The sequence below is a fragment of the Hyperoodon ampullatus genome, assembly GCF_949752795.1.
Source record: "Hyperoodon ampullatus genome assembly, chromosome: 8".
In the NCBI taxonomy this organism is placed as follows: domain Eukaryota; kingdom Metazoa; phylum Chordata; class Mammalia; order Artiodactyla; family Ziphiidae; genus Hyperoodon; species Hyperoodon ampullatus.
This window is the reverse complement of record NC_136921.1, coordinates 81,602,824-81,627,624: the sequence shown is the minus strand read 5'-3', so window position 1 is coordinate 81,627,624 and position 24,801 is coordinate 81,602,824. Positions and strand designations below refer to the sequence as shown.

The window sequence follows — 24,801 nt, the reverse complement described above, 5'->3', positions numbered from 1 at the left end:
TGCTGACTTTAATGAGTTAATGCAGTGTCCAAATAAAACGTGTGGCCAAATGATAGCTTAGGTTTTGAGAAGTTTTGGCTCAGTAATATCTGTGAAATTTGAGCTGATATTAAATATGCCTTAAAACAATACATTTGGGATTTGGCCTCGGGCATCAGATCAAGTCTGACTGCTACACAGAGTCGAGTTTTTTGCCTCGGGTCCTCATATGTTTCTCACTATAGGACTATAGAATCAGCAAGAATATCATTATTGCTTTAGTGAAGGAAAACACCTCAGTTCCTATTTAACTTATGGAACTGTCTTCTTTCCGATTATTTTATTTTCCTGAAATTAGAGAATCCTGCTATCCCCTGCACATACAGCTATCTTCTCCCACCTGCAGCCCAATCCAGTAATTTCTTCCCAGCCTCACCTTTCTCTCATTCTTAGTCATCTAAATGGCATCTGTCTAACCTTGGACCGTCTCTTTCTGTACGTGTTTAAGTAAGCCAACCCTAGCATGGCTGATGATGTGACAGGTCACAGTTCCAGTTGTCTGTATCTCAGAATAGATGAAGGCTCAATCAGGACAGCAGTGGCTATTTGACTGGTCATTAAGTCTGGCTGCAGCAAACTGTTCTGACCGGCTTGGCCAGGAGCCATTTGTGCAGATTAGAGGGTTGGATTTTATATCCTCTCAGAGACAACTCCCTTTCCACTTCAGCCTGTTGATGAGCTAACCATGGTCTCTATGGGGCTACATCCTCATCTTCTGGGTGGCTCACAGAGTGAACAGCTCAGTTGGGACGGGGTGGTATTTAGCTAATGTACTTTAATTAAGGCTATACTTGAACTACTTTCTTAAGTTATGGCACAGTTCCTGTCTCGGCAAAGCATAAGAATTAATAAACGTGGGACATTTAACAAACCCGAGATAGAAAACATGTTTGTTAAGCCAAACTCATAGAGGCAGAAAGTAGAATAGTGTTTGCCAGAAGCTGGGGAAGGGGGAAATGGAGAGTTGCTATTTACTGGGCATAAAGTTTCAGTTATGTAAGATGAATAAATTCTAGAGAGCTGCGGTACGACTTCGTGACTATAGTTGACAATACTGTCTTGCATACTTAAAAATTTGTTAAAAGGGTAATGTTAAAGATCTCAAGTTAAATGTTCTTATTACAGAAAAAGAATTTATATTTAGTAATTCCATTTGGATTTAATTGGAAACGAACATTTCAATCCTCTAGCTCTTATTTCATGACAGGAGTTTGTAGATATTAAGATCTCCTAATCTCCTTAAAATATCTGTATTCTTTTTTTTTTTTAGGACTTTCATATGCAGAGTAAATGGTGATTAAAATGTGCAGGATGACAAGATGGAGCAAACAGTGCTTGTACCACCAGGACCTGACAGCTTCAGCTTCTTCACCAGAGAATCTCTTGCAGCTATTGAAAGACGCATTGCAGAAGAAAAGGCTAAGAATCCCAAACCAGACAAGAAAGATGATGACGAACATGGCCCAAAGCCAAATAGTGACTTGGAAGCTGGAAAGAACCTTCCTTTTATTTATGGAGACATCCCTCCAGGGATGGTGTCAGAGCCGCTGGAGGACCTGGACCCGTACTATATCAATAAAAAAGTGAGTGTGTTTTATGAGGCATATTTTGCTGCTAATTGCCTTACAGTATACCTTGGACTGTTATAGCACCAACAGAAGCTAAGTTAGCACAAAGTCTAAGTATCCTTCTGTTTAGGAAATAAAACACATTTGCATATGTTTTATGCATATACATGACAAATAAATTGATTATATCATAACAGATGGAGCTGTCCCAAATGCACCATGATAGATACCTAAAAATAAATGTAAGTTATAGGCAGCTAATTTAACAAATTAAAAACATCTCCCCAGAGATTGTATTTACTATTTATGGGTTTTCTGTACTTGAAAATCTTGAAATTATCACAAATTATAAAGACCTCAAAAATATTGTATTCATTTCTCATGGAACAAAATTTGATGCCAGAAGGGTTTTCAGTTTCTATATTATATATAAATATGTTATATATAATATATCAGTTAACTTCCTGAAGACACTTTTTTTAATTGGGAAAAAACATTCCCATACAAACTATAGTTTAAAAATTATTTAATCTTTTGGTGGAAATATATTGATATTGGTAAGGATGACCAAAAATATAGTATTCTGAAGAACATATAAATGATATTTGAATATCCATGCTTGAAATGAAAATAGTAAGCACCCAGCCTTTCATTATGACCATCATTTCACCAAACCAAGAAGAAAAGTGTAGAAAAAGATAAAATCAAAAAAGATTATTGTAATGATTTTAGATTAAATTTATGACTAGTTAATTTGCAATATTTTATTATCCCTTTCACCTAGAATAATATATTTGTGAACTCTTGGTGGAAAGGTACAGCACAAAGATTGTAATTAAGCAAATGAGATCTTTTAGTTAAACATGGGCCTTAAAAACACCCCCAATAGGGCTTCCCTGGTGGCGCAGTGGTTGAGAGTCCGCCTGCCGATGCAGGGGACACGGGTTCGCGCCCCGGTTCAGAAAGATCCCACATGCCGCGGAGCAGCTGGGCCCGTGAGCCATGGCCGCTAAGCCTGCGCGTCCGGAGCCTGTGCTCCGCAGTGGGAGAGGCCACAGCAGTGAGAGGCCCGCGTACCGCAAAAAAAAAAAAAAAAAAAAAAAAAAAATACCCCTAAAACATTTAGGGATGCTTTTGGTTGCTGGCACAATTATCGTGTTAGTTTTTATCAAGTGCATAAGTTTGGAATTTTAGTATTTGGATTCGAGACAGTTTTGTAAATACATTCTCATTGACTACTACGACTTTCAGAGGTAAAAACCTCATTATGTTCAGATTTTTTAAAGAACTTTTCAGGGTATAGCCAGCTTAAGTGTAACACACTTTTCCTTTTTAAAAACTGATTTGACCATTTTACTGTGAAGGAAGAGATTAATAATTTTCCATAGATTCATTATCTTTTATTTAACTTTGCTTTGTAGCATTGTATTATTAAATCTTAGTAGGTAAGCCATGATCTGTTTCATAACTTCCATTTAAATTGTGAGAAAAATTGAATTTTATCATTAAATCACTCCTTTGGAAATTAATTTAATATGATATCTGAAAAGCTAAAACCCAAATTAAGCAGACTACAAGGGGTTTATTTGTATAAAAAAAGTAAAAATGTGGATAATCCAACTATTCATACATTTTAACTTATCTAAAATTACTCTATTATTGAAATAATGACTCTGATGTGTTCTAGCCAGAAATTCATTAACACTAAAGTATGTTACTTTATTTATAGCCATTGGACATAGCCAATCTATTTAGAGCTGCTATTACAGTGGGTTAGTGGACTCCAAGCTCAGCAGGCATTTTGCTACCCCCAGACATCCAGCCCCCACCTCTCCAGTAGTAATCACCATCTAAAAATTATTAAAGCCACCCAGAGTCTACCACTTCATCAAACAGGGCTGAAATCTAGCATCCCATCTCCTGTGCTGTGTCCTTATCTATAAAACAATAAATGCATACATTGAGAAAGACCACACTAATGTGTGTTGACAAGGGCAGCTACTCTTCAAGTAGAAACGAGATCATCCAATTAATCTTTTCCTTTAAATTAAAGAGTTTTTAGACTGATAAAAGTTGTCCTCTTGAGCGAATGTCCCCAAACAAAGCCGTCCACAATTGGTTTATAATGAATGAGATATAACAAAGGTTATAAAGGCAGATGGAAAGCAAAATGATGCAGACCCATCCAAATAGTTAAAAGAAAGGTCTTAAAACTGAGGGTAAAAGACCAGTCCTGAAGGAATGACTATTCAGGCAGATTCTTTTGGTGAAGTAACCCTTATAAACTTTGTTAGGTTCACATTCAAACTTGCCTTTAACATCTTCTGTCCTTATCTTCAAATGCACATTGTGTGAGGAAGGAAAAATCTTTTGGCATTTTGGAACAAATCACAGAGTGCAAGTAGCACAATACGATAAGAGAAATATTGTTATCAAGAAGGAGGTTTCCCCAAGGTGAGGCACATCCATTGCTTTCACATTGAGCTGCCATCCAGCAAGTCTCCAAATGTAAGTCATTCAACAGAAATACAAGTGAAACTTTTTGCAGTACTGAAATCCTTAAAAACTAACATGGCATGCTTAGGACATGATTGAGCTATGTGTTGGAAATTTCCTTCTTTTGCATTTTCATGTTTTATAACTTTCTATGGTTGTGTGTACACTCTTTCCAGTCTTAAATTTTTGTTCATAATTGGATTATTTCAGTATGGAGGAATAGTCTTAAATTCTGAATTAGCTTCCTCTGATTGAAGCTGGAATCCTTAGAAAAATAATAACCTTTAAAAAATGATGAATATTTCTTTTGCTACTTGATGACTAATTTCACTTCAGTGACTTGAGTATCTGAGGATGGCAGGATGATCTTCTTTAAACAATGCAGTACACATGCACAGTACTCCCAGCATAGATAAAGGAAATGATGGAAATGTCACTGGGGAAAATGCTTCTTAGGATGAAATTTCCCACCATCACTGATATTGGGGATGTGCATTTTATTGCCTGAGTGGGTTGTAATATGCAAATATTAATCAGGCTAGTGACTCCCCTAAGGTTTAACTCAAGTACAATACTTAATGTATCCTTGGTATGTATATCCCAAGTCTCTGGATTCTTTCTTAAAAATATATAGAATAAACAATGTAAGCCTATTACAAAAAATGGTTGCAGAATCTATGTTAAGTTTTAGGTTAAAGTACAGTGGTGTGTATATATAAGGAATCTACATGTAAGGAATAGAAAGGACACAAACCCCAGTGAAGCTCACTGTGATCTTCTACAATGTCAGTGAGCTTATGAAAATGTCACTGCTGATGGTGTATTTTCAGATGGCATATGCCCACATATTTTTATCTTCTTTGCCCTAGCTTAAAATGTACAAATTATATAATTTTCAAATTTTCTGTTGAAATTCTTAAAATAATTTAATCCATGGTCAGTGATATTGTGGTAGTAACTCGAGAAATAGTAGCAACTGTCTCATGAACACTCGTGGTGCATGGAAGCACTTCCAGACCCTCAGATGTTTTAAGCCTTCAGAAGTCTGAGGTAAGAACTAAGGAATAAAATAACAGTGCTATCAGAGGAGAGTCACAGAATTTTCCATACCATGTTAGCTCTGGTCCCGTGGTCTTCAGAACATGATTCCAGGTTGGGTTCCTTTTGTTTGTTTATTTACTTTAGCAGTGTGACAAGGCACATTTTAGCTTGTGAACACACCTTTATTTCCTCATGGGATTTTTTTTTTTCACAGTTTCCTTTCATAGCTTCGGCTGATTTTGCACCATTTGGCTATACATTCAAATTCTTCACCCACTCTTTATTACAGAAAACTTCTTCCTTCTCATGTTCTCTTAAAATTACAGATGACTCATTAGTACCATGGAAGAAAATATCCTTTTGACAGTGTGACAGGGTACTGGAAATAGAATGAGGTATGTTAGATCTGTAGTGAAAATGCGTGTTTGTTAATTATGGAATGTAGAAATGTATCCATTTAAAAATGTGCTCTTTCCTTGATTGTCTCTTCGATGTTTAAAGACAATTTATTCTCCCTTTTTATCAGCTCTTCTAAAGAGATGCATGCTCCCTCTTTACTGGGGCTGCACGAAGAATCATACAGGAACTTGTGATTTTAAATTCATGCCTGGTTTGTCATTCCACAGGAGTTTTTAATTGTTACATGGGGAAGGGAGAGTTGTTTGTTTTGTTTTTAATTGGGATTAGGGAGTTATTCTTGCAAAAGGAGTTTAAAAGAAAATCAGAAAAGTAGATGGTAAAAGCTCAGGATTCCATGAATTGTCATATTTATGATTTTTCTTTGTATATCATTAGCTTTCCTAGAATTACCAGTCACCCAGGCTCTCCCTTACTTGCAAGGCACTACAGTTCACTTACAAATCTTTCTCTTACCCATTCATTATTTCTTCCTTATGTCCCTTTCTTCTTTGTCACTTCCCTGTCTCTGCCTCAGAAACAATCCCAAAATGATGAGGATGGTAGTAAAATAATGATTGCATTTATTAAGTACCTGCCATATTAATAAGTTTCCCTTCAAGTGAAAGTGACCAAAAACCAACAGAAACTAGTTTTTGAAAACAAACTAAGCAACAAACAAGTAAATGTATGTATGGGGTAAATCTGGTCTTAATATCAAAGGATCCAGTACCTAAAACAACATCATCAGGACACAGTCCTTTTCCATTTTTGGTTCTACTTTCACCTATGCTGGCTGCATTCACAGGCTGGCTCTTCCCAAAAGATGATAGAAATAGCCACCAGTAGTATGAAACTAACATCCTACAGCCTAGTAACCTCAAGAAAAAGTGCTCTCTTTTTCTTCAAAATTTCTTGCAAAAGTCCTGAAATTAAGTCTAATTAGGTCACGTGGCCTCTTCTGAACCAATCACTGTAACCAAGGGTTTGTGATGCTCTCATTGGCCAGATCAGCATCACATGTTGACCAGTGTTGCCAAGGGGTGGGTCAGCTCCATCCAAGCCACATGGCCAGGCAATGAGGCAGAGGTTTTCTCTAAAAGGAAGAGATGGAGACTTTGAAGGTCTGCTAGGCAAGCAAAAACAGTAGCTCTGCCCTATGCACTGTGCATTAGGAAATTTACAGTTCTTATTTAACCGACATGTCCTTCCAAGATAATTCTTATCTTTGTTTTAAAATGATGAAAGAAGATGTGGTACTTATATACAATGGAATATTACTCAGCCATAAAAAGAAACGAAATTGGGTCATTTGTTGAGACGTGGATGGATCTAGAGACTGTCATACAGAGTGAAGTCAGAAGGAGAAAAACAAATATCGTATATTAATGCATATATGTGGAACCTAGAAAAATGGTACAGATGAACTGGTTTGCAGGGCAGAAATTGAGACACAGATATAGAGAACAAACGTATGGATGCCAAGGGGGGAAAGCCGCAGGGGGGTGGCGATGGTGGTGTGATGAATTGGGCGATTGGGATTGAGATGTATACACTGATGTGTATAAAATTGATGACTAAAAAAATAAAATAAAATGATGAAACTGAGATAAAATTAATTTTCCTAAGATCATAAATCTATTAAGTAACAGAGACTAGATTTAAAACCAGATCTGTCAGCTTCCATGGCTCATCACCATGCTACTCTGGGTTTGCAGTTGTCACACTAATGGTACCAGTGGAGAAGAGAAGTCAGTGATAGACTCTAAATAAGCCTGTCACTGCTTTTCCTGCCCCTCCACTCATGCCACTTTGCCAGCTGTACTCCTCATCTCTTAGGCTGGCAGTATTTCCCAAACCTGACTTGTTGCTTTACTACTTCTGCTTAATCGGGGGCATCTCCTGCCTTTATAAAAACTAAAATCTTTGAGACTCAGGGGGTCTGGATCAGTTTCTAAAATAATTAGAGAAGTACATTTCCCACCAGATTCTAATAGGGTGATAAGCACCTTTTTTTTCAAAGAGGACAGATTCAGGAAACTTAACTTGTATGCCTCTGTAAAGAAATGGCATTTATATTGGGATCTCAAGGGTAGAAAGAAGAAGGGAGAGAAGGCTTCCAGGGAAAGGGAATAGCCCATAAGAAGACATGTAATATAGCAGGACTGTAGTAAGTAAAAGGCAAGTAAGATGTGACTGGGGAGATGGGCCTGGGGCTAGATCAAGGCTCCTTTTAGGACGTCTTAAGGAGTTCGAAGTTTAAGGGCAAAATGAATTCTCTGAAGACTTTGGGTAGAGAAGTGACAATGTCCATTTCACTTTTTTTTTCAATGAATTTATTTATTTATTTATTTATTTATTTGTGGCTGTGTTGGATCTTCGTTGCTGCGCCCGGGCTTTCCCTAGTTGCAGCAAGAGGGGGCTACTCTTCATCGCGGTGTGTGGACTTCTCATTGCGGTGGCTTCTCTTGTTGCGGAGCACGGGCTCTAGGTGCATGGGCTTCAGTAGTTGTGGCACGCGGGCTTAGCTGCTCCGCGGCATGTGGGATCTTCCCGAGCCAGGGCTCGAAGCCGTGTCCCCTGCGTTGGCAGGCAGATTCTTAACCACTGCACCACCAGGGAAGTCCCCACTTCACATTATTCTAAAGATCAAATTGGGAGTCTTTATGGAGGCTTGGTCTAGATTTTTGACAATGAAGACAATAATGGATGGGATCAGAATCTATTTTGGAGGTGTAATGCTTATCAGATGGGAACAAATGGATGGCATTGTTTTCTGAATATGAAATTTGGGAGGAAGGAAACTGAACAGCAAAGTTCTAGTGTGAGAATTGGCATTGCTTTCAAGTACACAAGTGTTTGTATGTGTGTATATTTGAGAACCAGAGAGACACACATTTTTAATCCTTTAATCCTTGAGTGTATATGACACTTTGAATTCATTAAGGGGATTCACATGTTTTATTTCATTTTGTTTCATTTCATCCTTTAAACAACCCTGAGGTTAGTATTATTATAATCTTCATTCAAATGTAGAAATTGACATGGAAGAGTTTGCCCAAAGTTCTCACACAGAAAAGTCTGCAATAAAACTGGACCAATTAGTCCTTTTCTGTCAATGAAAAATTAGCTGAGCATATAATAGTGTACCACATCCATGCTCTGGGCTGAAGATAACAGGGATGAGAAATATTTGACCCCCAGATTTTATCATTTCACCCTCTGGCTATAATTTTTTCTCTCTGTCTGAGATAGAGACAGAAGCATCTGTAACCCTGGCTGATAGGAGCCCATCTGGGGAACTCTCCAACACTGGCCCCACTGTAACTGTTCTACCCAGCTAAAGCCTAGGGACCAGCAATTTTACAGACTCTTTTCTGGGTACAACTTTTTCTCTTTTGCATGAACTTAAAGCAAAGATAAAAAAAATTCTAGGGCTTCCCTGGTGGTGCAGTGGTTGAGAATCTGCCTGCTAATGCAGGGGACACAGGTTCGATCCCTGGTCTGGGAGGATCCCACATGCCGCGGAGCAACTAGGCCCGTGAGCCACAGCTACTGAGCCTGCGCATCTGGAGCCTGTGCTCCGCAACAAGAGAGGCCATGATAGTGAGAGGCCCATGCACCGCAATGAAGAGTGGCCCCCGCTTACCACAACTAGAGAAAGCCCTCGTACAGAAATGAAGACCCAACACAGCAAAAATAAATAAATTGATTAATAAACTCCTACCCCCAACATCTTCTTTAAAAAAAAAAAACAAAAACAAAAAACAAAAAAAAACCTCTAAGGCCTTGAGCCCCCAGACACATTTTTGTTTGCCTCATGCAATATTGTTTACAATTTTGAATTAGTGTCTGAGATTTATAAATCAGAAGATTGTACACACACATGTATAATCGTGCATATTTAGGATTTCTCATACTATAGCAGATCTGGCATCACTGATTTGCATGCCCAAAATTGGCAGGTCTCTCACACTGCCTAGCCTCTGTGGGGCATTTTGGTTTGTGATCCCTGGCTACAAGACCCCTGTGCAATTAGATGAGGGCTGGATATTAACGCTTGGTGGGCCACGGGAGGCACAAGTCCACAAGTTGTTCTTTAGGCTGATTATCCCGCATCTAAGGGGTAAGATAGAATGAGATTGGGAGAGAAAACATTTTTTAAAATATTGCACATTAACTTCAGAGTCAGGTAGAGAACCTGTGAGAAAGCTTTCCATCCCTCAGTGAGCCAGAAAAGGAGGAAAATCTTGGCCTGAATCCACAGGTTATTAAAAAAAAAGATAGGCAAGGAAGTAGGTGAGACCATTTAGAGAGCTCACAGGAAAAAATAAAAAAGAATTAGATGCCTTGGAATTGGCCCAGAACAAGAGATGTCCCCAGAGATGTGTACTAATCGGAATCTCTTGACTGTCTATGCAATTCTTTACACCCAAAGCTCTGCAGCATCCCTCCTCCTGCCATGCAGTCTCATTCTGCCTTTTCCCGATGGAACCTCTTCTCAAGCCAGCAGCTTAGAGCTAGAAAAAGTTGACCCCACTTCTGGCAGAAGATAGAGCCAGGGAATTTCCCTAGTTTGAATGCCAGGGCAACATCAAGGAGAGAGAGGTATACCTTGCAACCCAGCTTAGAAGTCTGTTACCATTTTCAGAGTCACACTTGCTTATACACAGGGATAAAGTTTCACATTGTCATTATACAGAATTCTATTTAATTAGGAATTACATAGGTTTTTGAATCTATGTGTAAAAATATATATACATATATATATATATGTATCTCCTTTCTTTGGGAAAATATGTTCGAAGTTCCAAACAATTGACCTCCAAACACATTTTTGGATCACAGTGTAAGTACAAGTTGAAAATTGCCTCTTTAAATTTTGAGGCTAAGGCATAAGTGGAATCAACCAATAGTATATTCTGCATTTTTCTATTGTTCATGATCATTGCTCACCTTCCTCTGTTATTTCTTGTTTTTGCCAGTACATTTACTTTTAGAGCAGTAAAATTGCAGTAAATTTGGAGTCAATCCTGTGATTTGGCAATTTTTCAATAACATTTAGATAAACACAAAGCTGAGCATTAGGTTTAAACTATTTAAGGAACAAGACCCCTAGAGTGAAAGAAAAGTTAAGATAATAGACATATTTTTAAAAGGGAACTGGAAAACTATGGCTTGTTAAATTCAGTGTCCATCCTGAGTAAAAAAATAAGCAAACACTTTCTAAAAACCCAGAGACAAAAAAAGACTACTAAATAGAAATGGGTACAGATTTATAAATAGCAATCCTACCAAACTATTATAACCTAAGTGTTTCCTTATTGACTATGCAGTTAGATAAAGGGGAAGGATTTTACTCCAGGTACACAAAATGAGAACTGTTAATAAAAACATATTTACAGCTCTCCTATTGCAGACTCACCTGAGTTATTTATTAAAAGTACAGAATACTAGGCATCAGAATCTGACCTACTGAATTGGAATCACAACACCTGTGTGAACTTAGTGTACTTCTTCCCATTTTTCAAAAGAGGGAAATGAGTCACAGAAAAGTTAGTAACTTGTCCAGGATCTCAGTGCTGGAAGGCAGCACAGCCAGATTTTGAGCAAGGCATCCAACTCCAGAGTCTGCACTCAATAAATATGTAAATTAAAACAAATCCTACTTATGTTTTTCTAATTTGCTTTCCAGACTATTAAGCTTTGATTATCAGGGGTATTTACCTGTTTGGGCTTTCATTGTTGTTGTTTTCTTTAAAGCTAGAATTGACTTTTACCTGGCAAGTCTTGCTGAAGAGAGTATGAACTGGCAGTACAATGAATGGTTTACACCTAGGTCTGCGCTGCCCAATTCAGTGGACATTAGTCATGTATGGCTATTGTACTTGAAATGTACTTGAAATGTAGTGAGTTCAGTCTCTGAAGACGTACAGTTGGTATGACAAGAGGATGTAAACTATCAATAATTTTTAATACTGACTTCATCCCCAAATGATAATTTATTGGATATGTTGGGTTAAAGAAAACATTATTCAAATTAATTTCATCTGCTTCTTTTTCTTTTTCTAAACATGGCTACTAGAATATTTAAAATCACATATGTGGCTTAGATTTGTAGTTCATGTAATATTTCTATTGGGCAGCTCCAGTCTAAGTAAATCTTCACTTACCCTTCTAGATTTTCTTCCGTTAGTATAGATAGTTGAACATTTACTAGTTTTCAAGCTTCTTGGAGTCATCACTTACTATTTACCCCAAACTACTTGGGGTCTTTGTTTTCCCTATAAACTTTAGCACAGAGCTTTGCAAATATTGTGCTAAACAATTAACACAAATCTTCTGCATTGAAGTCAATTGAATAAACGACTGAGCTGAGAATTAGATCCAGGCTGCTTTCCAGGTGTCCACCACGCTCATACATATTAACAGCTTATCATATAGGGACTTCATAAATGCTACTTGAGTTTGGTAGCTATACATGAAGAGATAAGTGACAAGCCTGATCAACATCTAGTATGTGAAGAGAGTTACATTCCTACAAATGTGTCTTTAAAGTGATATTTTTATATATAGAATCTCATCTCTAATTCAGTCAAAATGCTGTTTAGAAATTGGTTCTGAGGCACAGTGTTATTCTCAGGTCAAAATGATTTCATGAGTTTCCTACAGCCTTGGGCTGTAAAAAAAAAAAAAAAAAAAAAAAAAGCCTGTTTCAAGCTGGATACTACTATATCAGCCATTTCTCCTCCACCATCAATTTTGAAGTTTTTCTTTTCTATTGAAGTGACTTAATGCAATAAAAATTGTCCTGAGTAGTTATCTTAATGAAATTTGTATTAAACTAATTAGACTTGAAGGATGCTAAAATACTTTCCTCTAATAAGCCATTCAGTACATTCTTTGAAAAATCAACACTGAACTTGTACACTTAGAATGGACAAGATGGTAAATTTTATGTTATGTGTATTCTACCACAATAAAAATAATGGGGCGGGGGTAATAGTAACATCTTGGCTAGTCTTTTAATTCTTTCCTTTTTGATCTCTTTCTTATCTGTGAAATGAGGAAGGCAAATATCTGTATGTTTGAAAATTCTAGAGTTACTTGACCACTTGTAAGTAAACAGTGTTCCCTACTGACTCTCTTCTCCCTTCAATACTATCAATACCATTATTTGGAGAAACATATATTTGAGAGTCTTTAGGGGCAAGTATCCATTCATTAATCCTCAACACTTAGAAACTAAATGTTTGGCTTCTTCTCTGTGCAAGTAAATATAAGGAGGATGGATACAGACAGATGAGGAAATAAATACAAGATCTATACAAGATACAAGATACAAATAGCAAATTTGAAGTTCTAAATGGAATTTACTGACATAAAAATGGTAACAGAGTCAAGATTCTAATATTGGACTGCTCTATAATTCAGCTGTTTAAAATGAATCCGTAAACACTTTAAAGCAACATTTGTGTAGTTTGTATGTAAATATATGTTTCAACCTGGGAATAGCAAAGTCCTCACAGAAGAAACCCTCTGAAATAGTCCCTTAGTGCTGGTGTTATCATCAGCTTCCCAGGAACTCTATCAAGGATGTCTTATCTATCTATACGGCTTGTGAAAAATTAAAGGAGAACAAATATTGCTGTACAGGAAAACCTCATTAATTCCATTATACATTCTAATTGTAAGCACTTACACACTGTACACATACTTCTTATAAATATGAAGTTAAAATACATTCTTTGAAGTTTTTAAATAAATAAAGAGAATATACCCTAAAATCAGTAAAAGTTTCCATCTAAGGCTTGAACAATTGGGAATTTTGTCCTTTTGCCTTTCACTTTTGTGTCAAAATATTAATTCCTCTATGTGACAGGACTTTTAGACTGAGAATTATTTATCAGCATCAGGGTGCCATGGCTTTTGTTAGCTTTACCCTGCTGAGTTCTGGCCCTTTGCCCTGCCTTTTTGGGTTCCTCTTGGTTCAGCTTCTGAGTCTTGCTTCTTTTTCTTCTTGGTCCTTAGGGCAGAATTTCTTTCTCTCTCCAACCCTTTCTTTGGCCTCTGCAGCTTTGCCTTTGGTTTCATCACCCTCTTCCTCCATCTCTTCTACTTCTTCTTTTGTTAGATCTGCTCATGGTTTGGACTGGAGGGTGGCCACAGAGCCAAAGACACAGGTGACCTCTTCTGCACGTGGTCTCATCTCCTCAGGATGAGCTGGATTATTATTCTTATCCACTGAGCGACAATCAGTACCATCTTCATCCCCCTCTTCCTCCAGCCCATGATTTAGGCCCCGTATGGACTGTAACTTCTTTTCCAAAATTAGGCTTGTAATATTATTTGAAATGAGGGAATTCTTATTTTAAAAAGATATATTCTACGTTATGTTTTTACTGGCTCTCCCACTCCCAGATCACAATATTTCCATCAGGTTTTACTCAGCATAATTTTGGGGAAAGGAAGCATAGGCAGTTGGTTTGCAAGGTGGACCATATTCGGTCCTGATTTAGCTCACTCAGAGCCTTTCTGTGTCCTTGCATGGGTGTACTCCCTAGGGCAAAGGCATTTTCTTTGGAGAAGTCTGTGCACATTTTATGATGATCTCACAATGCCTTTTAGGGATGGGGCACTGAATGAATCAGAGAAAAAGAGCACTAAGTCTTGTAGACACAGGTGATTGCTCCTCCAATAAGCACAGGTGAAACTTTCCCCTCCTATAAATGGACATTGTGACACAGTTTTCTTTGTACTCTGGACCCACAGTCCATCAAAGATGAAAGTGGAAATATGGAGTCAAAGTTAGACGTAGAGCAATGCATCTCAAACTCTCTGTTGTGAAGGTGTGATTGCTATTCTATAAAATACAATAAAATTAATTTCCAGAAAGTTGAAATGAAAAACAGACCTGCAAAATACACCCTGTCTTTTTATTATTACATTCAACAGATGTAAAATTAGTCTGTCAAATTGTCTTACAAGTTTCTAAATACTTACTCTCAAATCTTATCACAGATCAGGAACAACTTGGAGACCAGCACTGGTTGGGGGACCATTTTCACAACCCTGATTTAGGGCAGTCTTACATATACCAGCCAGGAAGTGCTATTTTCAAACAGCAACTCAGTAAATGTTTTGGAGTAATTACTCTATTTCAATTTAGAAAACCCTGAAGGTAGAGGAGAAAAGAAATGAGAAATCTATAAATGACCTGAAGACTAAATGTAGAGAATAAACCCTTGTCAAAGATTTTTAGTAGAAAGTAAACATAAGGTTAATGCTTGCTATATCATAATGTGATCTACACAGATATGTGTCCTCAGTCAGAAAAACAGTATTTTTGAAGAATGGGGTTTAAATTTAGAAGATTTGGAGTTCCCTTCTCAAGATATGTTCTTCATAGAGAAATGGGTTCCACTCCCCCAATCTGAATGTACATAAAGGTCTTAGGAAACACTGAGTCAGAATCCTTGATACACGATTGTATGTGTATCACACTGCTAATTGTGCTCAAATATGTCTAATCTTTAGAATGCCAGTTTCTTTCACATCCATGGATCCTAGATTCTGCAGGAGCTTTGAGCTTTTCCTCTAAGAAAACACTACATGAAATAGGCAGCCAGTTGGGACTAGAATTCAGTGTGTCAGCTAACTCAGAAATCCCAATACAGAGTTTAGCACTCCTGGTCAACAGATACTCTCCAGGGAGCTTGGCCTCCAGAAATCAATTATTGGATTACATCCATCTAACCCAAGACTGGGTTTGATGGTGGCTGTTTTTATTTCCTATTATAAATAGAGTGATAATGTTTATTTTATAAGCAGAAATGGTAAAAGAATATTGATTTCAAAAATATTATTTGTTTTACTGAATGATTTTGCATTCCAGAGCATTAATTTTCAAGATATTTAAAGTGGAAAAGCTGAAATCACTGTAAAAGGAATGTAGTGTCCTAAGATCTGTAGAATGAAATGATACGTGCACCCATTTGAGACTTTTTCCTTTAACTCAGATATTTAAAATATTAAGAAAATAAATAACTTATCTTGGCTAACTGTCTTATATACGATAAAATTGCAGGTAAGTATCAAGTCAAATGTGAATTATACCATTGGATGTTGTCTCTAGTTAAGAAGAGATCCAATAACAGTTTGTCTTCATGGTGCACATTGAAAGTTGCAACATTGGAATAATTCATTTTGACAAATGATAGAAGGTGGGTAATAGAGTTTAAATGGTTTATACTTTTATACTTCTATGTGTTCCTATCTTACAGACTTTTATAGTATTGAATAAAGGGAAGGCCATCTTCCGGTTCAGTGCCACCTCTGCCCTGTACATTTTAACTCCCTTCAATCCTCTTAGGAAAATAGCTATTAAGATTTTGGTACATTCATATCCTTTTCATGTGATCAGTATTAGCTATTAGTACATAATCTATAAATGCTTTGTAGCTAAATATAAAATTAACTTGGGAAATGTCCATATTCTGTGGTTTTATCACTCTCATTTTGTATTTTCTTTGGTCATATAAGCCTTATTCTTAAAATTTATTACATAGATGTCACTGAAACTTACATAGTCTTTAATATTATATATGTACTATATATATATCTTTCAAATATATATTATACATCAAAGTCTTTAACATTATATATATCTTTTTAAAAACACTTATATGTATCAAGTCCTACAAATCTAGTGTAAAATAGCCATATTTATTTTTAAGATATGGTACAAAGTTTCTGATTTTCTAGAATTTGCAGTGAATAATGATATAATAGCAAAAAATTTACATCCAGAGCCAATACAGAGCTATCTATAATACAAAGCATTTTAGTGTACCTTAGAATTAACCTTTAAGCATATTTTCCATGGGAGAAGATCAGGGGGATTTGGCCAATATTTAGCTAGTTTTTGAACTTTCCTAATGAAATCTGTGAGGAAGTACTGAAATATTGGCTTAATTTCAAATTTAAGTCATTGAATTATGACTCTGCTGAGCAAAACTGATTGCTTAGTAAAGGCTTTGGAAGTTAATGAAAGACGCTAAGATTGTATTTCCAAGTGGTCTTTAGGGATTTGGCTTTAAGATTCTCATTGGTGTTAAAAAAAGGCTTCTGCAACTAAATTCATCTGTTCATATTCATTGGCAAAAACCTTCGCTTCTGATTATGTCTCATTTGATGACTTTGGCAATAATAAATATAGAAATACTGTTATAATCATAAACTTACACTACCTGATTTTTTGAAAAAAGATTTTAAAACCTAAAAATCAGTTCTGTTTCTAAACTGATAGCAAGAGATTCCTTATGGTATAAATACGGTATTATTAAAAATCAAAGATTTGAAACACAAAATTTATATGTTCGGGGTTTTTACATTTATGGAGGTTTCCTCATCCTAGTTTGTGTTCCTAGTGCCATCATGTGGTCATTTGAGGAAAACTTTCTTTTTCACATACGGAAAATTTTTGCTTTGGCAGTAAACTGTAGTGGAAAGAATACTGGATGTGAAAGTAAGAAACCTGTGTTTTAGTCTGTGGCCAAGTTATCTAATTTCTTTAGAGCTTACGCATTATTTCTCTGATTTCTAAATTATAGGGATTAAACAGTTGTTTTTTAAGGTCCCTTTCAGCTCCATAATTCTGTTATGTCATAGTTAGTCGTTGGTTTTAGCTAACACTTAGATCATGTCTACTAATATACAGACCTGTTCCAAGTACTTCATGCATATTAACCCATTTAATCTGTACCTCAAACTATGAGTTCCATACCTGATTAGCTCCACTGCATAAAATTCAGTAGAGATACAAGAAACTTCCGTGGCACAGAGAGGCTGAGTGACTTGTCCAAGTCACTTTTATGTTGCTAAGATCACCTTTATCTTGAATTTTAATTACATTCACATCATGTTAAGTCATGGCCTTGAAGAATATTCACTTTCAGTCTTATCCAGTGCTGCTACACGTTTACAAACTCAGCTGAAATAAGCAACCCAACCCTTAACACCATGTTGTACTTTAACTATATAAATTTTAATGTATTCAACTATATTGTATCACATGTATTTAAGAAATTACAATTCTGCAAGGATGTGCCTTCCTCAACAATTTACTATTTTAATCAATTAAATTAGTTCAAGTCAGTGCTCTCTGCTCAAAAACTGTACCACTCCAAAGTGCCCACAGTTTTCCCCCTAAAGTCTTCTGGGAGGTAAATAGATTGATTTAATAATAGTAGCAAAAACCACACTTTATACTTTTATAAAGCTTTCTCATACATTATCTCAATCTATACAACCACTCTGTGAGGGTGATATTATTATCCAAATGTTATGGATGACAAAAATGAAATTTAAAGAGATTAGATGACTTGCCCATAGGGTATTTGTCCCTGAGTCCTGGCCAAACTGCAGGTTGAGCTTTTCAATGTTAGTTTTATGTAATATGATACATGGATTTGGGTTTTCTTTTGTGTTCCTTAACAATGACCTACATTATTCAGCATGCTAATTATGTGCACTATTTTGACGAACTGTGTGTTTATGACAATGAGTAACCCTCCTGACTGGACAAAGAATGTAGAGTAAGTTCAGCTTAAGTTTTAAGCGACCTACGTGAGTATGTATATGTGTGTGTGTATAGATGAATAGACATACAGACATATAGACATATCTCTATATCTATATATATGTATTTAGTATTTAATCTCTCTCCTTCATGTGTACTTGGTGGTTACCAGAAGCCCATCATTCCTGGACACTCGCCACTTTTCCTGTAGGATCTACAGTGACCAAAGCAAATGTGATGAAAGTACTCACAGAAAGGAACCAGTATAGTAGACCTTGGTTCCAGTTCATTTCCAGATGAATTCAGTGAGTCTTACACTTGCCCTAAAAGGATAATATTGAGCCTCACAAAGTTTTCACTTCCATCAGACACATCCACTCCATGCCAGGCCTATATCAGTTTCAAATGTGGTCACCAAAATATTTGCTGGAAAAAAAAAAAGCCCACAAAATTTGGGATTTTCAAACTTGAAAATTTAATTGACTGAGGGCTAAGCTAACCGAAGTGAAAGTTAGGGTAGGATTTTCAGAAACCAGATGCATTACTAACTGTATTGATGGGCTCTGTTCTGGGATACTTTAGAGGACAGAGTGGCCAGATGTGTGATAAGTGCCGCTGAGTCTGCTTGCGTGGCCAACGTGGTAGCCAGTATTGCTCTGTGCCTGCTGACCCTTAAAACAACCACCACGGGGGTGTTTCCAAGGGCTTTTTCCCTTCCTGGAAACTTCCAGGTTGGGCCCAATCAAAAAAGGGATAAAAATTCTGAAGAAAATTAAAAATTTATATACAAAGGATTTCTAAAGTATTAAAGCTACCATGTGAGGCCCACAGGTCTCAAGTTGCCCTAGTTGCTGTGATTTCATTCTCCAACTTCTGAGTCGAAGATTAAAACTTTGGAAACATCTAAGTTTCTACTCGGAAGTATCTAAATTTCTGCTCATTTAAACTGAGTAGAAGATTTAAATTTTGGAAACATCTAAGTTTCCAGTCTAAGACTCAGTATTTTATTCTAAACTAAATTTTCACCTCTTATGACCTTAATTAAACTTACCCACTTTTGATGTTAACAAAATTCTTTTTTTCCAAGTAAGTTAACCGAGCTTATCTTAAAGAAAGAGAAAAACTTGAAACTAATTTGTCAATGTTCCCTCATTCATAAAACATGGCTGAAATTGAGTTTTTTTGCTTTCTAAAGGAAAATCATTTTATGCTTCTGCGGTATTGTTGATCAGCTACTCCATCATGTGAATGTACTGGGTAATTCTCAGAGGCTCTCTTCATGTATGTCAATACTAAGACATTTCAGATACACCTTATACAGTGTGTGGTTCTCACCCTAATCTTAGGACAATTTAAAGCCAACTCTTCATGTTTTAGGGAGTTGAATTTAAATTTACGGCTATGTTTTATTTCCTTGAAAATAATAGTAACTTGCTTAGATTCGTTTTATAATATTCATCTATTCCCCTAATGGAGCGACAAGTAATTGAAATTGCTGTGAAAGAAAATGATTAGTTTATCCATTCTTTTTGGATACTTGTCTCCAGGTACACTTTCACAGGAATATATACTTTTGAATCACTTATAAAAATTATTGCAAGGGGCTTCTGTTTAGAAGATTTTACCTTCCTTCGGGACCCATGGAACTGGCTTGACTTCACTGTCATTACATTTGCGTAAGTGCCTTTCTTGGAAGCTTCAAAAGAGACTATATTTTGGCTTCTATAAGTGCTCATGCTTTTAAAGAATAAGCTTGCTTTAACTGTAGAATATTTCAGTGTGATTTATATATTTAAGCTCTGGATTTTAATTTAGCGCAACAGAGGTCAAAGTGGCATTTCACTTTGGCATAAAGGCTTTGCAGTAATTGAAATTACAATTTTCACATGTAACAAACATCTGTCAGCAAATCTCATACGTGCTGCTTTTTCAACAGGTGCACACACACACACACACACACACCCTAATATGAAAGCATAAATGTATTCATAATACATCTGTGAAAACGACTTTTTAAAATTACAGCCAAAAACAATTCTGCTGACCCTACAGATTTCCGTTGACCTTACCCACATCACACACTCTCCCCAGCTTCTTTGGTAGAATAGTAGAAAATAAACATCAAAATATTCTGACAAATCAAACTAATAGAAAAAATAAGGTAGTTAATATATTATGTATTTAATATTAAATTATTTCATCAGTCAATTGATAATTAAGACATATAAACAAACCCGCTCTCTCTGCCTCTTCCTATATCTTTCCTGATCCCTTTCCTTTCTTCCCTCTTCTTTCCCTTTATAATTTTCTTCACCTTTTTCTTTATATTAACCTTCTTATCCTTATTTCCCATCCAGATACACTCAGTATTATGCACAATTTCTGCAGTTCTGCTTATTTTTTTTCTTTGTCTAGTAATATTCTTCCCCAAGGAAGAAGACACTCAGAAAAGTAACAGAAAGCCACTCAGCAGTAGGTAAAATTAGAGTGTGGAGGAAGGTGGACCAATACAGTTCACTCTCATCCTTCAGGAGCTGACATTCTTGGCCTCTTACAGGTGTAAGGAGGTGGATGGATGGGCAGGGGAGAAATGGTGCTGATATTCTCAGGGCTACGGATGCTGCCTATCTCATCTTAATTCCATATCTAGTCAGGATGATTCTTCACCATTCTCTCTGGCCACAGCTCAGAAGAAGGCATACTGGGGCTACTGTTTCTTGAGAATAAAATAGCAGTAATGGCAGGAGTAACCATTGGGCCCCCATAAAATATTGTTCTTAATTTGCCTAGCTTTCACTTAAGAGTTACACTAGGAAATCCTGATCACATACAGATAGGCAATAAGTCAATCTGTCTAAATTTCTCTTGGATGATTTCATGATTTTCATGTATTTTTTTAAAAACTAATTCCATGAAACTATAGCCAAGAATTATTTTCTTTTTACTTAATTCTCCTAAATTATACACGATATTGATTTTATTGCTTTTTGAAATGGCAACAGGACTGTGTACATTATGAAGTTTACATCTAGTTAACAGCCTTAAATTATCTGAGTAAAGAAAACCATAGTGATAAACCCTAATTTCTAAATTGTTACTTACAATATTATCATTCGAAATCACCAAGAAGGTCTTTATAAAAGACACAAGCAAATAATATAAATCCTGCTTAAATCTTGAATACTCTGATTTAATTCTACAGGTATGTAACAGAATTTGTAAGCCTAGGCAATTTTTCAGCTCTTTGGACTTTCAGAGTCTTGAGAGCTTTGAAAACTATATCTGTAATTCCAGGTAAGAAGTGATCAGTGTAAAGCTTAAGGATCCTTGCACCTACAGCTCTTTCTTTGTATTCTGTTATTGTGTTTGTGTGTGAACTCCCTATTACAGATATGTGACAGAGTTTGTGGACCTGGGCAATGTCTCCGCATTGAGAACATTCAGAGTTCTCCGAGCACTGAAAACAATTTCAGTCATTCCAGGTGAGGGTTAAACACTGAGGCTCACCGGTCATGTTTTTTTCAGCAACCATCTCTTTTCTTGACATTCAGCATTACAGAAAATCAGGGGTCATAATCATTAAAATCCTCAAAATCATAATTATCAAAATTGGGTGTTACTCAGAAAATGACTCATTATTTGAACATAAAATTTTATATTTTCACATTTTTCATCAGCCATGGAGCTTAACAATTTCTTGCATGAGACACTATAATATACAGTCTATGTGATTTGCATTTAGAGATGTCCTCAGTTGTTTTCTCCACATCAGTCATAACAAGGATTTGTTCCATATCAAATGTACCAGTCTGTAATTTCTTGTTCATTTTAGGCATTGATGACAATGTATATACAATGTAAATCTTAATATTGCTTAAAAAGAGAAAGGAATAAGATAATAAAGAGTAGCATGGGTCTGCATGGAGGATTATTATTATTATTTGGCCATGCCGTGCAGCTTGCGGGATCTTAGTTCTCCAACCAAGGATTGAACTCGTGCCACAGCAGTGAAAGCACCAAGTCCTAACCACTGGACAGCCAGGGAACTCCCCAAGGAGTTATTATCCTAAAGTGCAATTATACTCCAAACCACTTCCAGTTTTATAGCAAAACCTTTCCTACTTATGAATAGGAATTTTTAAATATTCTTATTCATGTAATTTGTTATAGAACTGACAACTGGCCCCAATGAAAGAAAGTATGGGGCAAGTTTCATCAGCAAAACGGAGAAATACAAGACCTTAATATAGGCTTTGTGAAGACCATGAACTTCCAGCTATTTTCTCCCAACCTAATGGGATATGGATCTTCATTTCATGGTTTAGATTTTTTTTACATTTACAGAGTTTATTTCCATAAGCACTTCAGCCTTCCATGAAGTGTTGCTCTCCCACTAGCATTGCAATCATTTTCGCACTTATTCATGGAGTGTATGTTTTCAAGAAAATTGTGTGAAGCTTTTGGTATTTCAGACATTCTAAGTCTTCATAGTAATAACCTTCTTTCTTTCAGGCCTGAAGACCATCGTAGGGGCCCTGATCCAGTCTGTGAAAAAGCTCTCAGATGTCATGATCCTGACTGTGTTCTGTCTGAGCGTGTTTGCACTGATTGGGCTGCAGCTCTTTATGGGCAACCTGCGGAACAAATGTGTACAATGGCCTCCCACCAATGCTTCCCTGGAGGAACATAGCGTAGAGAAGAATATAACTGTGAATTACAATGGCACACTTGTAAACGAAACTCTCATTGAGTTTGACTGGAAATCATATATTCAAGATTCAAGTAAGAATTACTGTTATGTAGGTTTATTTTTTCATTGTTGATCATCTTTCCATCTAGGCATGGAAAATTTTTTAAATGATTGCATAACAGGTTGTGATCTCTTAATCACCTTCCAATGGTTTGCACATACATTTAATTATTTTACTGATAACTATGATAACTATTTTATTGATAACCCTACGGGAGGCTGAAAAATTCAGCTTGAAAGAAATTTTCTTAGGATATTGGGTTGCTGTACATTTTTCTCATCACAGTGTACAATGCTGTATATTGTCTTATTTGAGACAATCAAATGACATAAAGTATTTGAAAACCCTTGCAAACTCCAAAGTATTATGCAAATGTAACCCATTAAACACTAATTGCAGAATGTGTTTTATGTACCAGAAAGTGCACAGGATGCTGGGAAAATAATGGTGATGGCACATGATTCCAGGGTGCTTATAGTTTACCAGGTTATTTTTATTTTTGTGTTATGGAAAGCAAGTGAGACCTAAAGGTTAACATTATTCTTACATTTGTAGAATAAGAATTAAAAGTAGTATTACATCAAAGAGAAGGAAATGAGAATCAACCTTTAGGAGAGAGAAATTTAAAATGTCATAAAACTGTGAAGTTATGAGAATCAGTTTATCTTTATTTCAAGAGTTTAGACAAAATACTCAAACGTTTAAATAGTCTACTCTAGAAGGATGAAAAAATAATTGGCCTGATATCCTCTTTTTAAAGTGACAATAAAATTAACCATTTCTTTTTCTATCATATAATTTTAGCATCTGCCAGTAGCAATATTTCAAAAGCAGAGAGAAAAAACATGACTCATGAAAGGGAATGTCCTTTTAAAGGAAAATATTAAATATATAAGACTTAGACTCTAGATGTGCTTAAATATAGCTGTATCTATTATTTTAAGGTGATGAGTAATTCTTAGGGAAAAAATCAAAGAAGAAAGAAAGTCTTAGTGACTGGTTATGTGGAAGAAGTAGGATTAGTCATAAAGTTTACTTACTGGTGGTTTGATAATTCTTAAAGTAATGATAGCATAATAAAAAAACTAATCAGTGTCTTTTTATAGTTATAGATCTGGAAAATACCTTGGTTGATACAGATGAACACTTCTATGATGTTAATGACATGCCAACAAATAATTTGCAAATAATTGTAGATCGCTGGATTAAGAAAACTGCCTTAAGAAAAATACATGTCAGAGGAATACATGAAATGTCCCTTATTCAACTCACATGATCCTTATAAGCCCACTGCTGTCACCAACTCCCTGAAATCTGTTTTTTTTGTTGTTGTTGTTTTAGTCTAAGATCAAGGAACTGATTATGAGGATGTCACTTAGGATTTATTCACTCTAGGGAAAATTTATTGGACTCCATTTTTGTTACATTCAAAATAAAAGAAGTCAAGAATATCTGAGGCTATTTTCAGCCCTAAAAATCTGTTTCTTATCATTTTCTCTAATAATATTCCATTTATTGAACAAAGATTATTTTAAACTAAATGCAAATATAAATAAAATGGTTTATTTTTGAAAGTAATAGAAAATTAAATATATTAAAATTAAAGATAAACATTATGACTGAAAGTTATATTTTCTTCAGATTAAACTTCTATATCAGTGAGTTTAATGGACAAAACTTCACTTATAAATATCTGGTATCAAAACTTTGTCCAAGGCTTCCCTGGTGGCGCAGTGGTTAATAATCCGCCTGCCAATGCAGGGGACACAGGTTCAAACCCTGGTACGGGAAGATCCCACGTACGGAGCAACTAAGCCCGTGCGCCACAACTACTGAGCCTGCGCTCTAGAGCCCCCGAGCCACAACTGCTGAAGCCAGCGAGCCACAACTACTGAAGCCCACACACCTAGAGCCCGTGCTCCGCAACAAG

At 36.2% G+C, this 24,801-nt stretch overlaps 1 protein-coding gene across 1 annotated transcript in view; it reads left to right on the top strand.

The window, feature by feature from the left end:
- Positions 1–1,358: 1,358 nt before the first annotated feature.
- SCN1A (sodium voltage-gated channel alpha subunit 1) overlaps positions 1,359–24,801 on the top strand; it is a gene marked incomplete at both ends in the record, with an annotated part of 86,204 nt that continues 62,761 nt past the window's right edge. The window contains 6 exons of the mRNA XM_079710701.1: positions 1,359–1,622; positions 15,824–15,975; positions 18,056–18,136; positions 19,668–19,796; positions 21,511–21,602; positions 22,633–22,902. Of these exons, the coding sequence (XP_079566827.1) occupies positions 1,359–1,622; positions 15,824–15,975; positions 18,056–18,136; positions 19,668–19,796; positions 21,511–21,602; positions 22,633–22,902 (988 nt within the window). The remainder of the gene's footprint in view (positions 1,623–15,823; positions 15,976–18,055; positions 18,137–19,667; positions 19,797–21,510; positions 21,603–22,632; positions 22,903–24,801) is intronic.